Source organism: Stenella coeruleoalba (assembly GCF_951394435.1).
Source record: "Stenella coeruleoalba genome assembly, chromosome: 19".
In the NCBI taxonomy this organism is placed as follows: domain Eukaryota; kingdom Metazoa; phylum Chordata; class Mammalia; order Artiodactyla; family Delphinidae; genus Stenella; species Stenella coeruleoalba.
The window spans coordinates 49,088,768-49,101,913 of NC_137165.1; the positions used below are offsets into that span (position 1 = coordinate 49,088,768).

Sequence of the window (13,146 nt, forward strand, 5' to 3'; positions counted from 1 at the left end):
CCAACACCACTCACACAGGCCTGTACCTCGACAGCTGTACCACACAGGCCTGCGACGACCAAGGGAAGTTTATTTCTGCATTTCCTGACACATACCCGTAGAACTAGCCCCCAAATAAACGCATGTCCCAGACCTAGCAGCAGTGCCCCAGGCCTGACCCTCTCCTCCGGGAAGGGTGACACAAGGCGTTGCGCCTGCCAGAGTAGGAGACCTGGAGCACCCTCAGGCCGTGCAGTGCTCCCGGCCAAGCCCAGGGCTCAGACAGGGAGGTGGCTGGGATGGGAGACACGGAGGCTCAGCTGGTGACTGTACACAGACACTCAGACACTCGACTGCCTGGGCCCGTCCCCGAGACCCGTGACACTGTCCTCTGCTCAGGTTCAGCATGTTTTCTCCCGTCTCTCTTGTTTGCTTTCAGTTTATGCTTTGCATATTCCTCAGGGCTGAGACACTCAAGCTAACCCAGAGGTTGCCGTGGGGGCCCCTGGAAGAGGTCCCCGGCCACCTCCCACAGGCTGCCGGTCCCCATGGAGCACCCCGGGCTCTCCCCAAGGCTGTGCTCACAAAGAAGCTGCTCCCCAGGGAAGGCTTCCAGCCCTCGACCAGAGCCTCATGGGGGCCGGCCATGGCGGGTGTGACCCCGCACACACAGCGTGGCCAGGCCTCAGGAAAACACAAGACCCCAAAGTGCCAGAGAGACAACCCTGACCAGGCCTACACACTCTTCATCCTGAAGCCAAAACAGAGAAAGAGTGAAGGAAGATACTCCAGCAAACAAGATCCCAGGGCTAGAGAGGAGGAAGGCGGTGGGGAGACACAGGGGTCCTGCTCCTTTCAACGGCAACAGAGACAGCAGCTTTCAGGGCTGGGCTCAGAAAGCAAGCTGACTGCCCACCACGAGACAGGCAGAGTCCCCTCTGCTCTCAGGGGTTCTGGCCAGGCGTCCTCCCTCGAAATCCTTGTCCAGGGCACCCAATGCCAGCGTGGGGACCACAAATCACAAACAGGGACGAGAGCACAGCAGCACCCGGGAAGGCCTGCCTGCCTGCTGCCCTCAGAGGCCCCTGGACATCAAACAGCAGCTCAGCTTTGATGTCGGCTCCTCCAGAGGGATCGGATTCCCGCGTGTGGGATCTGAGGAGAGGCCTGTAAACACGCCGAGGGGAGGGGCAGCCGAGATCACTTCCAGACTTTCCTGGCCAATTAACAGCGCTCTCCCATCCGGCCGAGGACAGTGGACCAGGAGGTTCCAGCTCAACGGAGAGCCGAAGCCACCACTCCCTGCAACAGACATTGCTAAAGTTCCACGTGTCTCAGAGGGAGCCTAGAGGGGACCTCCTGGGGACCCTTGTGCCCCTGGACCTGCTCCCACCCCCCAGCCCAGGCAGAGCCACTGGACGCCACTTGGCCCAAGGGATGATGCTGGGGAGGAGTGGCAGGATCTCACTCTATCTAAGGCCGGCACACCTGCTCTCGGGGCCAGGCCTGGGGCCAGCAGGGTCAGCCAGGCAGGGCAAAGGTGCTGCTGCTGCTGTGCTCTTCAACCACCATGGAGGGTGTCACCCCATAGACATGGGCCATCCGCCCACCCAGATGGCTCCTGGCAGGGCTCGCGGGGAGGTGATGCTGTGAACTGGGGGCAAGGCAGGCATCTGGAGCCCCTTCTGTTTTTGTCACCTGTTTGGGCCTGACCAAGTTGGGCTGGTACAAACTCAGGTGCCACCGACACAAGCCCGACACCACAGCACTCCCACACAAGAACAACCAAGGGCTTCCCTGGTGGCGCAGTGGTTGAGAGTCCACCTGCCGATGCAGGGGACACGGGTTCGTGCCCTGGTCCAGGAAGATCCCACATGCCGCGGAGCGGCTGGGCCCGTGAGCCATGGCCGCTGAGCCTGCGCGTCTGGAGCCTGTGCTCTGCAACGGGAGAGGCCACAGCAGTGAGAGGCCTGCGTACCGCAAAAAAAAAAAAAAGAACAACCAAAACTGACAAAAACCAACTGAAACTAACAGAGCTGTGACTTCAGGCTCAGAGGGGTCCCTGCTGCCACAAGGAAGCCCAGGGTGGGTGAGGCCACATCCCAAGGGGTCAGGTGACTCACATCCACCACCACCCAGCAGCCCAACCCACAAAGAGATGAGGTTGTGGCCCAAGGGAGCAAGGAGGCCGAGGCTCGGCCGAATCACAGAGACTCCTCCTCCAGAGCAGACGGAGTGGGGAGTTGCAGGGGGAAGGCAGCCTCTGGCCTTCCCAAACAAGACGGGGGGTGGGGAGGTGCTGCGCGAGAGCCCTGAATCTAGGCCTCTGGCTGCCCGCCCACAAGGCTCTGGGTCTGGGCACAGCGTGACCACAGGCCGGCCCCCAACCTCAGGGGCAGCCCCTCCCTGCAGCCCGCTGTGCCCTGGGGGCCCTACGACCCTGAGAGAACAGGCAGACACCTACCTTTCCCAGGGACACTCGACTCCCTGCTTTTACTATGCATGGGATGAACACGGCTGAGATGGACCAGTGGGCTTGGCTGTGAAATGAGGCCAGGTGTAGAGGGGCAACGGGCTTCCGGGAAGAATCCAGCCTGGCATGGCATGCCTGGAGCCCTCCCTGAAGCAGATGCCCGAGAAGCAGAGAGGAGGACGGGCCAGCCCACATGGAGCCAGTGCCATCCGTGGCGGCTACCCGTCCACACGGGTGCCGAGCACGCGCAGGGCAGCTGGCCCAGAAGGAGGCCAGCTCCAAGTGTGAGACACACCGGATTTCAAAGACCTCCTACCAACAAAGAATGTAAAATATCTCCTTTTTCCTGTTGATTACACGTTCAGAGAATATTTTGGATATATTGAGTCAAGTTAATTATATTCCTAAAATTAATTACACCTGTTTTTACTTTCCTTTGATGTGGCTACCAGAAAATTCTGAATTACCTCCATGTCCCGCACATGTGGCCCACATGGCATGTCCAGTGGACAGTTCATTGCTCCAGATGCTAGGGTCAGGGCCGGGCCACCATCCACCCTGATCCCCATGCATAGGACCTGCCTCCTGACCAACAGTGGATCCAGGGTGCTGTGCTCATCTCCCACAGCTCCTGGCCATGCACGGCACCAGCTGCTCTGGGACTCTTACTGCTCCCAAAAGCATCAAGTGAGAAAAACCAGCTTCCTACTTGTCCCACTCTGTGGGGACTTGGACACTTGGAATTCCCAGAGCTTCCTGCCCCCGGCCAGCAAGGGAGCTGCTGTGAGCCAGCCAGAGCTCCCTTGCCTCACCGGACCTGTCAGGCAGCTGCCCCCCATGTTGGCAGGCCCTTGCAGTGGTGGGCAGCTGATGCAGCCCCTGCACAGCCCCAGCATGGTTTCGCCAGCTCACTGGGCATCTGGCCATGACGTTGGGGCTGAAGACGCTGCCCTCCCTCCCTCATCTGAACCTTGCTTCACGGTTAGGGAGTGCCAGCTTCCAAGGAAAGGCCCGGACCTGCACTTCCGGAGATGAAGCCAAGACAAGTTCCCATTTGCTGGGCCAGCAATTCTGCCTCCAGAGTAGATTCTCAGGGCGGAGTGGGGCACAGACCTCCAGCTGCCCACAGGATGGGCTGGGCGCGCGCACGCACACACACACAGGACAGGACTGCACAGCCATGGAAACGATGCTGAGGGCATTTCCAAAAAAACGCAGAACAGTCACAGCAAGAAAGAGAGGGTGCAAGCCGTGCCGTGCTCAACGCTGCATGAGTCAAGAATCCGTCCCTGCGTGACGACCCCTCCCAGGGCCCACATCCTCCTGATGTCACCTCGCTTCTTATGCCGCTGTCCCCACTGCCCCCACATTCTGTTTCTTGTATCTTAAACCCAGGTTACTGAGTCAGTCAGTCCTGAGAGGCTCGTGTGAACCAGTGTTCCCAGCACCTCGGCCCCTCCACAGAGGCAGCCCCCAGACCGCCCAGCCAACAACTCGAGGGCCAGATGGGAGCATCAGGCTTCATCATGACAGGGCGACCCTGGCTCCCCAGGCCAACAGCTGAGGAACCACCCAGTCTTCCCGGGGGGATGGACCCCGTACCATGGAGCCCCGTCTCCTCCCTCTGGGTTACTCCTCCTTTTGGTGGTCACAGCCTAAGGAGGGGGTCTGGCAACATGGGCTCCCACCACGCCTGTGTCTGGGGCCCAGGCGTCAGCCCCCCACGCCCCTCGTCTGCCTGCTTCTGGGTGGACCTGCCCGCCTGCCCTTTGGTGGAGCAGTTAGCAGCTTGCTCAGAGGGTGTGTGCGGTAAATGGGTGACCTTTGTGTCTAAAAATGGCTTTGTTTCATCCTCACCCTTCAACAATCTAGCAAAATAGAGAATTCTAGAACAAATGAATTTCCTACAGTATTCTGAAGGCACTGCTTGGCCACCTTCCTGGTGGTGCCACAGGGAGCCTGAGGCCTTTGTGCAGGACTGCTGTCCCTCTCTGAGCGTGGGGAACCATCCCATCATCTCCAGCTCCTGATGAGTTACAGTGATGCCACCAGATGAGGCCCCACTGGTACAGGCATAGCCAGCCTGTCACTCTGGAAACTCATGCCCTTCGGTTCCAGGACGGTTTCCCACCATCTTCACCAGCTTCCTCCTGTGCTTCTGTTTTATTTCTAGAGATGCAGTATCAGGAGCCAGCGGCCTGTCCTGTCCCGAGTCCCCTTCCTCTGGCCTCCATCCTGTGCTTGGCCGCCTGGCTCTGTGGCTCCTCCCAGGAGGAGGGATGGCAGGGACCCTGCACCCCAGGTCCAAGCATCGGCTCCCAAGCCTCGAGTGGCGGACCCCACGTGCCCTCAGGCATTTGCCACCTCGGAAAGAATGCGCTCAGTCAGGCTGCAGACCAGCCAGTCACACCGGCTAACCCTCAGGCGCGTGAGTAGAACGGCATATCCTCGGACCACCGGCCACTCCCAGACACGCGGCACCCTGTCATGTGTGACAGGGATTGTGCCGTTTGATCCATAGCTGTGGCTGACCCCTGCACCTTCTACTGCAGCTTTCCGATCCACTTCCAAGGGCTCTTCCTTTTTTTTTTTTTTTTTTTTTTTTGCAGCACGCGGGGCTCTCACTGTTGTGGCCTCTCCCGTTGCAGAGCACAGGCTCCGGATGCGCAGGCTCAGAGGCCATGGCTCACGGGTCCAGCCGCTCCACGGCATGTGGGATCCTCCGAGACCGGGGCACGAACCCGTGTCCCCTGCATTGGCAGGCGGACCCTCAACCACTGCGCCACCAGGGAAGCCCTTCCTTATCTTTGAATGTTTCTTTTTAATAGCATCCAGCTCCAGTTCCAACAGCCCCTCCATCCTCGGAGAACAGAAACAAATGCTGTCACCCGTCCTGACAGCTGCCATCTCTTCCTGTCTGTCTGCATTGGCCTCTCACGTCAGCCTTGCTCAAATGTCTGGGCACCTTTGGCTGTGGGCTCCTGTTTACGCCCAGGGCTCTGGCCGCAGTGCAGCTATCAGTATCCAGGTGGTGATCTGGGGAGCCACCCATGCCCCCAACATTGGGAGCTTCCACTATTTTGGAAGCCACATGGGGGGGCTCACGCTCACCTACCCCGGTTCTCGGGACAGCAAGGGCATCCCCAGTCCAGAGAGCCCCACCCTACCCAGGGAACCAGCTCTGGCACCAGCAGCATGGAGTGCGAGGGGATCTAGGACCCCACGTCATCCAGCGCCTGCCCTGGCCACCCCCCTGCCACCCCTGGCCCCTTGTCACCCTCCCCACCCACGTCCAGGTGCTGTCACTGCCTCAGCTCCTGCTCTCTCCATCCTCCAGGCTGTATCTCTGTAAAGTCCTTTAATGACGTTTTAGTTGCCTTTTGGGAGGGAGAAGAATCACAAGCTGTGTTCCATGTGTTTCTCCTCTCCTTATTTCTGCCCCAGGGCCTTTGCACTTGCTGCTCCTTTGGCCCAGATGTCTCCTTCTCAGATCCTAGTGCAGCTGGCTCCTCCATGACCTTCCCCACCACCTCCCAAGGCATCTTCCCTTCTTCTTTGTGATAGCTTCTGATAGTTTCTTCTGGTAGTTCTGTATACCTGCCTATTAGCTATGGGAGACCAGGACTAACTTCCTACTAGAGCCCCAGCCAAGCCTGTGCTGAATAAATGAAAGAAGGAAGTAGAAACAGAGGCAGAGGCCCCATCTTTTCAGCAGCTGAGAAGGCAGGTGCTGGCAACCCAGGCCCTGGGCTTTGAGGAGCCCCCTCCTCCCCTGGGTCTCTGTTTCTTCTTCTGAAAACAAGGGTAACAGCAGCCTGACCCCCCCAGCTGACAGAGGAACCAGTCAGACAACAGGTGCCAAGAGCAGTAGAGTGAGGTGGCAGCCTATGTACTCATTTTAGAAGCCCTAATACTGTCAGAAGCCACCTGAGTGGGGGCAGAGTTCTCTCAGGAGAGCATCTGGGTAGGAAGCAGAAGCTGGCTGCAGGGGCGGCATCCCCGGCTACCCAGGACCAGGCTCATAGGAGGGGCAGGGGCCAGCTGGTCTTTGCACAGCAGCCCACCGTGGCCTCGTCATAGAAAGAACTGGCAACAGGGGGACACCAGCACATCAGATACGGGGAGAGGAGTTCCATGGGAGCGGCTGAGGTGGGGGAGCAGGAATCTGGATGCTGGGACAGCAGGGGCAGTGGGTGCCACATCAGATCAGAGCAGGCTTTCCTAGAGGCCCTGTCACCGTGATGGCCCTACCCAGAGCCCCTTCTTCTGCACAGACAAACCGTGGGCAAGGTCCTGTTCTCGGCACTTGAGACACATTAACTCATCTCATCCTCACATCACCCCTGCGAGGCCCACAGAGGGCAAACAACTTGCCCACGGCCGCACAGCAACCACTACACCCTCTCACGGTCCCTTCCATTCTGTTGGTTGAGACCTTTAAAAGTGGACAAAGTCTTCCATCCCACAATGAAAAACCAAAACTTAGAAGACTACCATTTTGACACACTCAGAAATAAAGTTTAAACCATTAATCACCAGATAGAAACTGACACATGTTAACTGTCATCAAGATGTTTTCTTTAAATACGGCCCATTCTCACGACAAGGAAGTTTTACACCTGCAACATTTGTCAGCTGAGAAGCCCAGCACCCCACTTCTCCCCTGACTGCTCACCACACAGGTGGGGACCTCTTGGGTTCCCCACAAGCTCTTCCAGAAGGGCACGGCCTGGCTATCATACCAGGACACCAAGTAAAAAAGATGAGCTACTGGTGACCAGCACCTGCTGGTATGAAGTCAAAGCAAAGCTCAGGCTTGTGGCCCTGGACTAGCCCCAGTGACCGTGGCAGCATCCCCAGGGCAGAGGGAGGCAGAGCCCCAAACCTGCTCACTGACACTTACCTGATCTGGGCAAAACGGCAGAGAAGCTCCCAGAGTGTCTGGCCTGAGCAGAAAGTGTCTTGCAACCTGGAGCCATCATCCAACTGCAGAGCAATGCGCACCTGAGGGGCGAGATACAGGAACCAAGTCAGGAAGAGGAGCAGCTATCCCAGCTGGACCCCAGACCAAGTCTGATCCTTAGGGCACAGGCGGAGGGCATTGTGTTTGCTGAATTTTAGTAAGGGAGCACACTGCCTTACAGGATAATTTTAACAATTATCTCCCTAAATAGTGACACAAGTCTATAACCCACAGGGGGGTAAATTCTCCTCTGGTCCCTCTGTTGAACAACAGACACACTAAAGCACGAGTGCAGAGACCCAAGGTAAGGACCTTGCACAGCCCCACCTGTCACAGCCCAGCGCATGACTCTCTAGGTCATTGCTACTCCTGCCCTTCTAGCCAAGGGACTCCTCAAGGGCACGTTTATTTACATTAAATCCCAATAACAAACAAAGGAGGAACTGTTCTGTGGGAAGAAACTGCGAGGGGGTCTCCAGCACACCCAAGGAACCCACAAGGGAAGTCAGGGTGCTTCCATGTGAAAGGCTGAGAACCACAACTGTAATGGAAAAAGAGGTGTATTAATAAGCTCAGCCCCAGGCGCCTGACTCCTGGTGGGCTCTGGACAGAGAACTAACACCCCAGGGCCTGAGCCTCCTTGCCTCTCGACATGGATGAAAACCACTTCCCTGCAGTGTTGGGAGAATTTGCAGTTTTGTATGTAAAGGACCCACTTGTGCACAAGAGAGCAGCTATCACCATGATTCTTGTCTCTATCCACAGTAACCCTAGTGTCATTCACTAAATCCCTAGGACATAAAAGTTACTGATTTGGTAGAAAGCAGTGGACTGCAGTCAGGAGACTCGGGCTGTGGTCTAGCCAAGACTGGTCAGAGGAAGCCTGCGCCCCTGAGCTGGGTGTCCTCGTCCCAGAAGTGAGGCTCCACTGGACACCGCACAGAGTCCTGTGGGCTCTAAGACTTGGTGATTTTCTGGCCAGAAACATCAGGTCGTATGGTGGATGCTACCAGCACGCTGATACGGACACAGCACAATTAACTGCCTCTCCACCCCCCACCCCCAAAAAACATTCAGCACAAAGAATGAAAAGTCTCATTTCCAATCATCAGCTTTTGGAGTAGAAAAGTGGCTCTGGCCTAACCTAGAGAAGGCAGCCTCACCCAAGGACGAGGACAAGCGCCTCGCCTGCACAGCCCTCCGAAACAGCCCACGCTCCACACCCCGTCTGCTCGGCCTGCTGATACATCCTGCGGCCCAAATGGTCTGAATGGAAGAGCCGGGAGGAGCAGTGAAGCCAGTCCCTCCTTGAGAGCCACCTACCATGTTCTCGGGCCCCTCGCGGCTCCGGGAGATGGGCACCATCTCCAGCTTGGCGTTATTGGGCAGATTGGCAAATCTCCACTGGAGAGAGAGGTCAAGCACATTCCTCTGAAACCTGCAAAACAGACCAAAGCCACAGGCTGCCCGCTGACCCGAACACAGCCCAGCCCTGCCGGGACGACGGCACAAGCAGAGTGACGCCCACGTCTGGCTAGCAATTCCACAGCCCATGGCGCCAAGGCTGCAGGAACAGAGTGACGGCCGGCAAGCCTGCAGAGACAGGGTGGGTCCCTGACTCCAGCAGTGGGTCTTCCAAAGGAAAGAGAGAGTGAGCATTGATACAGTTCAGGCAAGAACAGAGAGAACACAGACAGGTCACCCCTGGGGCAAACCGAGGGCCTGCTCTTTCAGACTGTGAAGCAGCAACCAGCCCAAGTACAAACTCAGAAGATAAAAGCGCACGTGGGCATGACTAAGGGGTGTGCACCATGCTCTGCGCAGAAAAGTTCTAACAGAACGATGCCTTGTCGCCACTGCTCGGAGCTGCAGCAGTCTGGCCACTGTGGCCACTCTCCCTGTGCTGCTGGCCATCAGCCAAAATGACCCGCTCCTGTCACTCCTGCTTCCTGCTACCCTTGGAAGCAGGGCCACAACCCCAAAGACCAGTGACAAAGGCAAAAGTTCTAGAGAACCACAAATGGAATGACCGGGCCTGAAGTCTCCATGGAGAGCCAGGCCCTCACGGTGGCTGAGATTCACAGATGAAGGGCTGAGACCGCCATTCCTAGCTCACAAAGCCAGGTCCTCCAACCCTGGAGCAGCCCTTCAGTCTCTCTGCCTGTGTCCTGCATGTTTTAGCTGCTGCACAGGGACCTGGCAGCTTAGAGCTTCCAACAGATGACGAAGAGGCCCACATGGGCTTGCAGCCTCCTCTGACCCTCATGCATAGAGCTCCTGGATCCAAGGAGGGATGGTTCTTGGAAGGAACTGAGGGGAGCAAAGTGAACTGGTGAGTCAGGGTGGAAATATCCACAGCCAGGAGAGAAGGGCAGGTGGAGAATCCAGGGACCTCCGAGACGCCTGCTGCTCTCTATTGACAGCCTGCCCTCCCGAGACGCACAGTCAGAGTCGTGGTCACCCTACTTCACAAACAGGAAACTCAGATGAGAAGTGCCAGTAGGTAGCCCAGGCCACCCAAAGGCAGTGCTGGGACCACAATCTGCAGCTCCTGATATCCATCTCAGATCATACCTCTTTGGTGGACTGACAGGGAGGCAGATACCCACTCCTGAGAAGAGGAGAGAGAGGAAGGGGCGTGGGCTTTGAAGGCCTGGACACTGCCTCACCCGTGGGCAGGGAGGGTGGCGGTCAGGTGGCCCTGGAGCCTGAGTGACCCTGGGCCCTCTCCTCCTGACCCCCTTAGCTCCCAGGAACCCTACAGGAAGGAGAACCACCACTGTTAACCCTATAGATCACTTGGGTCTCAGAAAAGCTCCTGCCCACAGTAGAAAATAGTTCTGCCGTGTGGCCTTGACTTTACAAGAGACAGACAGCAGCCAGAATAAGTTACCAGGAGAGTGAATAAGAGAACTTATTTATGTCTCTCAGAAATCAGACTGTGAGCTCTATTTTCAATGAACGTTTAGGGGAAAAACTACAGCACTAGTGAGAGAATGTGAGCTTTGAATACACACAAAGTGGTCACCCGATGGCATGAATGCCAAGATGCCTTTGGAAACAATGGTTTTCTGAACATGAATAGGGCGTTTAGAAGACTTGGGAAAGAAACACCTTTGATACCCATCTTCAACACTGGCTGGAAATTGCCTTATAACAACCTCAACGTCAAGTGCAAGACAGGACAGATGACCTAAGGAAAACCCGAGAAGCGGGGCTCAGAGCTCTGGAGATGAGAGGAAGGGGTCTCACACACGTGCACACACATGCGTGTGCAAAACGCTGCCTTCGGTGGCAGTGGCAGCAGTTTTTAAACAAATTACACAGTCGGTGGATACAAAGGAGACAAGAGAAAAATCAATACCTGTTGTAACAGTCCAACCAGGCACCACGTGGAGATCTCAGGCAGGTTCAGGGAGAGCAAAGAAAGGGCACACAGCTCTGTGACAGGATGCCAGGGGACAGCCCAGCACTGGCCCTAGGATTCTCGGTGGCAAGAGGCAGAGATCTGGGATGACGTGAGGGCATCTCCACTCACACCTCCTCTGCAGAGCCCTACGTGAGAGGCAGCACGGGCCAGGTCTAGCAGAGCAGGCTCCCACCCCTTGGGCTCCTCTCTACCCCTGAATGTGAGGACAGCCAAACAGTGAAGGACACGCCGCTGCTAAGATTGGAAGCTCCCCATACGGGACAGAAATCCATACCAACCAGTGAGGCGTTCTGAGCCTTTCATTGCCTTAGACCCCACAAGAATCTGGTAAAAGCCCTCTCTTTGGAAAAATGCCTGCACACAAAGACCCATGCACACAACTCCAGAGTCTGTGAGCCCACCAGAACCCACCTACAGTTTGCAGGTTTCTTCCCATTTCTCCATGACCACCTCCTCTTGCCCTCAGAGCTCCACCAGGAACTTACACAACCAAATGCACAAAAGCCCTCTGCAGTGAGTAGAATGGTGGCCCCTAAAAAGACATATCCACATCCTAACACCCAGAACTCATGAATGTGCCTTATTTGGAAACAAGGCCTTTGCAGATGTAATTAAGGATCTTGAGATGAGGTCATCCTGGATTACATGGTAGCCCCTAAATTCAAAGACAAGTAGCCTTATAAGAGACAAAAGAGGAGAGACACAAACACACAGGAAGCAGGCAGGCAGAGACTGGAGGGAGGCGGCCACAAGCCCAGGGACGCCTGGAGCCCCCAAAAGCTGAAAGAGGCAAGACAGGTGCCTCCCCTAGACCTCTGGAGGGAGTGCAGCCCCACCAACACCATCATTAGGGGCTTCTAGCCTCCAGAGGGTGAGAGAATAAACCTTGTGGGTTTAAGCCTCAGCAGGGCCCTGCGGGAAGGGTGGATGGATTTGGAGCCCGAGGCCCGGCCAAAGCAAACTCACTTCAGGTCGTACTCGTTGGGGTTGAAGTCCTGCCGATGGCACGTGTCCTCCAGGACCTAGGGGTGAGATGAGGGCATGAGCCACTGTATCTGGCCTGGTGGGCCCCGGCGGGGGTAGGCAAGTGACACTGAGGCAGCCAAGGGCACAGAGTCCACCTCTTGGAGAGCCGGTCGGCTCTGTAGGACTAAGCCTAATACAAGCCAGGTGATGGACCGTCCACTCAACAGCTCCACACATCTCACCTGCAAATCCTGCTCACTCTCCTCCTCCTCACTGGGCCTGCTTTGTCAACCCAGCTCTGTGGGACCCAACAAACCGGGTCCCCAACAAACCCGGCACCACAGACATCTTCCTACACTCGGGGACACCCCACACACAGAGAATAAAGTTCAAACTCCACAGAGACCCAGCTCGAGTGGGTCCTAGGTGCCCCCCTGGGCGGGAGCCCCAGTCCCTACCCTGCACACACTGAGTTACCATTCATCGTCTCAGCCCCCTGCACCACCGTGTATGTGCACCGTCCCCTACACTTCAGGGTCCAACAAGCATTTCCAACGTAATGCAATCGACGTCCGCCAGGTGCCCGGTGAAGTGCTGCGAGTGACTCAGCACACCCGGCCACAGCACACCGAGACGAAGGGCGACCCCGGGGTGGGGACAAGGTTCGGGGGCCCTCGGAGGCGGGCTCGGAGGACCGCGAGCTCGGGTGGGGGTGGCAGAGGCCGCGACCCCTGACAGCCCCTGAGTGCGGCGCCCCCGCCCCCACGGACCCGGAGCCCGGCGCGGAAGTGGGCGGGCCCACCGCGCCAGGAGGCCGCTCATTGGACGTCGCAGACCCCGCCCCGAGGGTCCCGCCCGGCCCCGCCCCGCGGCCCTCGCAGGAACCGCAGGAGCGGCCGGCGCCGAGTCGCGGCCGTCGCGTCCCTGCTTGCTGCCCGCCGCCCGCCCGCGGCCGCACCTGCAGTAGCACTGTGCTCGGCGTCACCTTCACCGTGTGGCGCCGCCCGTTCGGGGCCAGCACCGACACCGCAGAACCCCCGCTGCCCGCCGGGGCCGCCATCTTCTCCTCACGTGACCTGCCGCCGCCCGCCCAGCGTCAAACTTTATCCGCAACAGCCGGACGCACAGCCTCGCGGCCTCGGGGGCGGGCCCTGGGGCGGGGCGGGGCCAGCGCGCCTCCGGGCCCGCCCCTGCCTGGCCACGCCCCCGGTGCTTTCGCGGGGCCCGCGAGCGCGCGCCCGACGTTAGATAGGCGCGGTCACTCCAGCGCGGCCACGTGGCCCGGTTCTGGGCCGGCGGTGCGGGCAGCGAGTGCGTCTAGGCCTCGGCTCCCTG

The 13,146-nt window shown here is 57.9% G+C and overlaps 1 protein-coding gene across 6 annotated transcripts in view; it reads right to left on the reverse strand.

Moving 5' to 3' along the window:
- Positions 1-12,892, reverse strand: part of ASPSCR1 (ASPSCR1 tether for SLC2A4, UBX domain containing) — a 30,793-nt gene extending 17,901 nt beyond the window's left edge. For 3 of the 6 annotated variants that reach the window (XR_013824992.1, XM_079904012.1, XM_079904011.1), the window contains exons 1-4: positions 12,770-12,892; positions 11,812-11,867; positions 8,739-8,853; positions 7,356-7,456 (exon numbers count right to left, since the gene is read on the reverse strand). Coding sequence is in view for 5 of the 6 variants with exons in the window: in XM_079904012.1 (XP_079760138.1) it covers positions 7,356-7,456; positions 8,739-8,853; positions 11,812-11,867; positions 12,770-12,871 (374 nt within the window). In the remaining variant the exon portion in view is untranslated. Of the gene's footprint in view, positions 1-7,355; positions 7,457-8,738; positions 8,854-10,779; positions 10,971-11,256; positions 11,783-11,811; positions 11,868-12,288; positions 12,540-12,769 lie in introns of those variants that run through there. The other 3 variants (XM_079904013.1, XM_079904015.1, XM_079904014.1) reach the window with 3 other exon arrangements.
- Between the last annotated feature and the right edge of the window lie 254 nt (positions 12,893-13,146).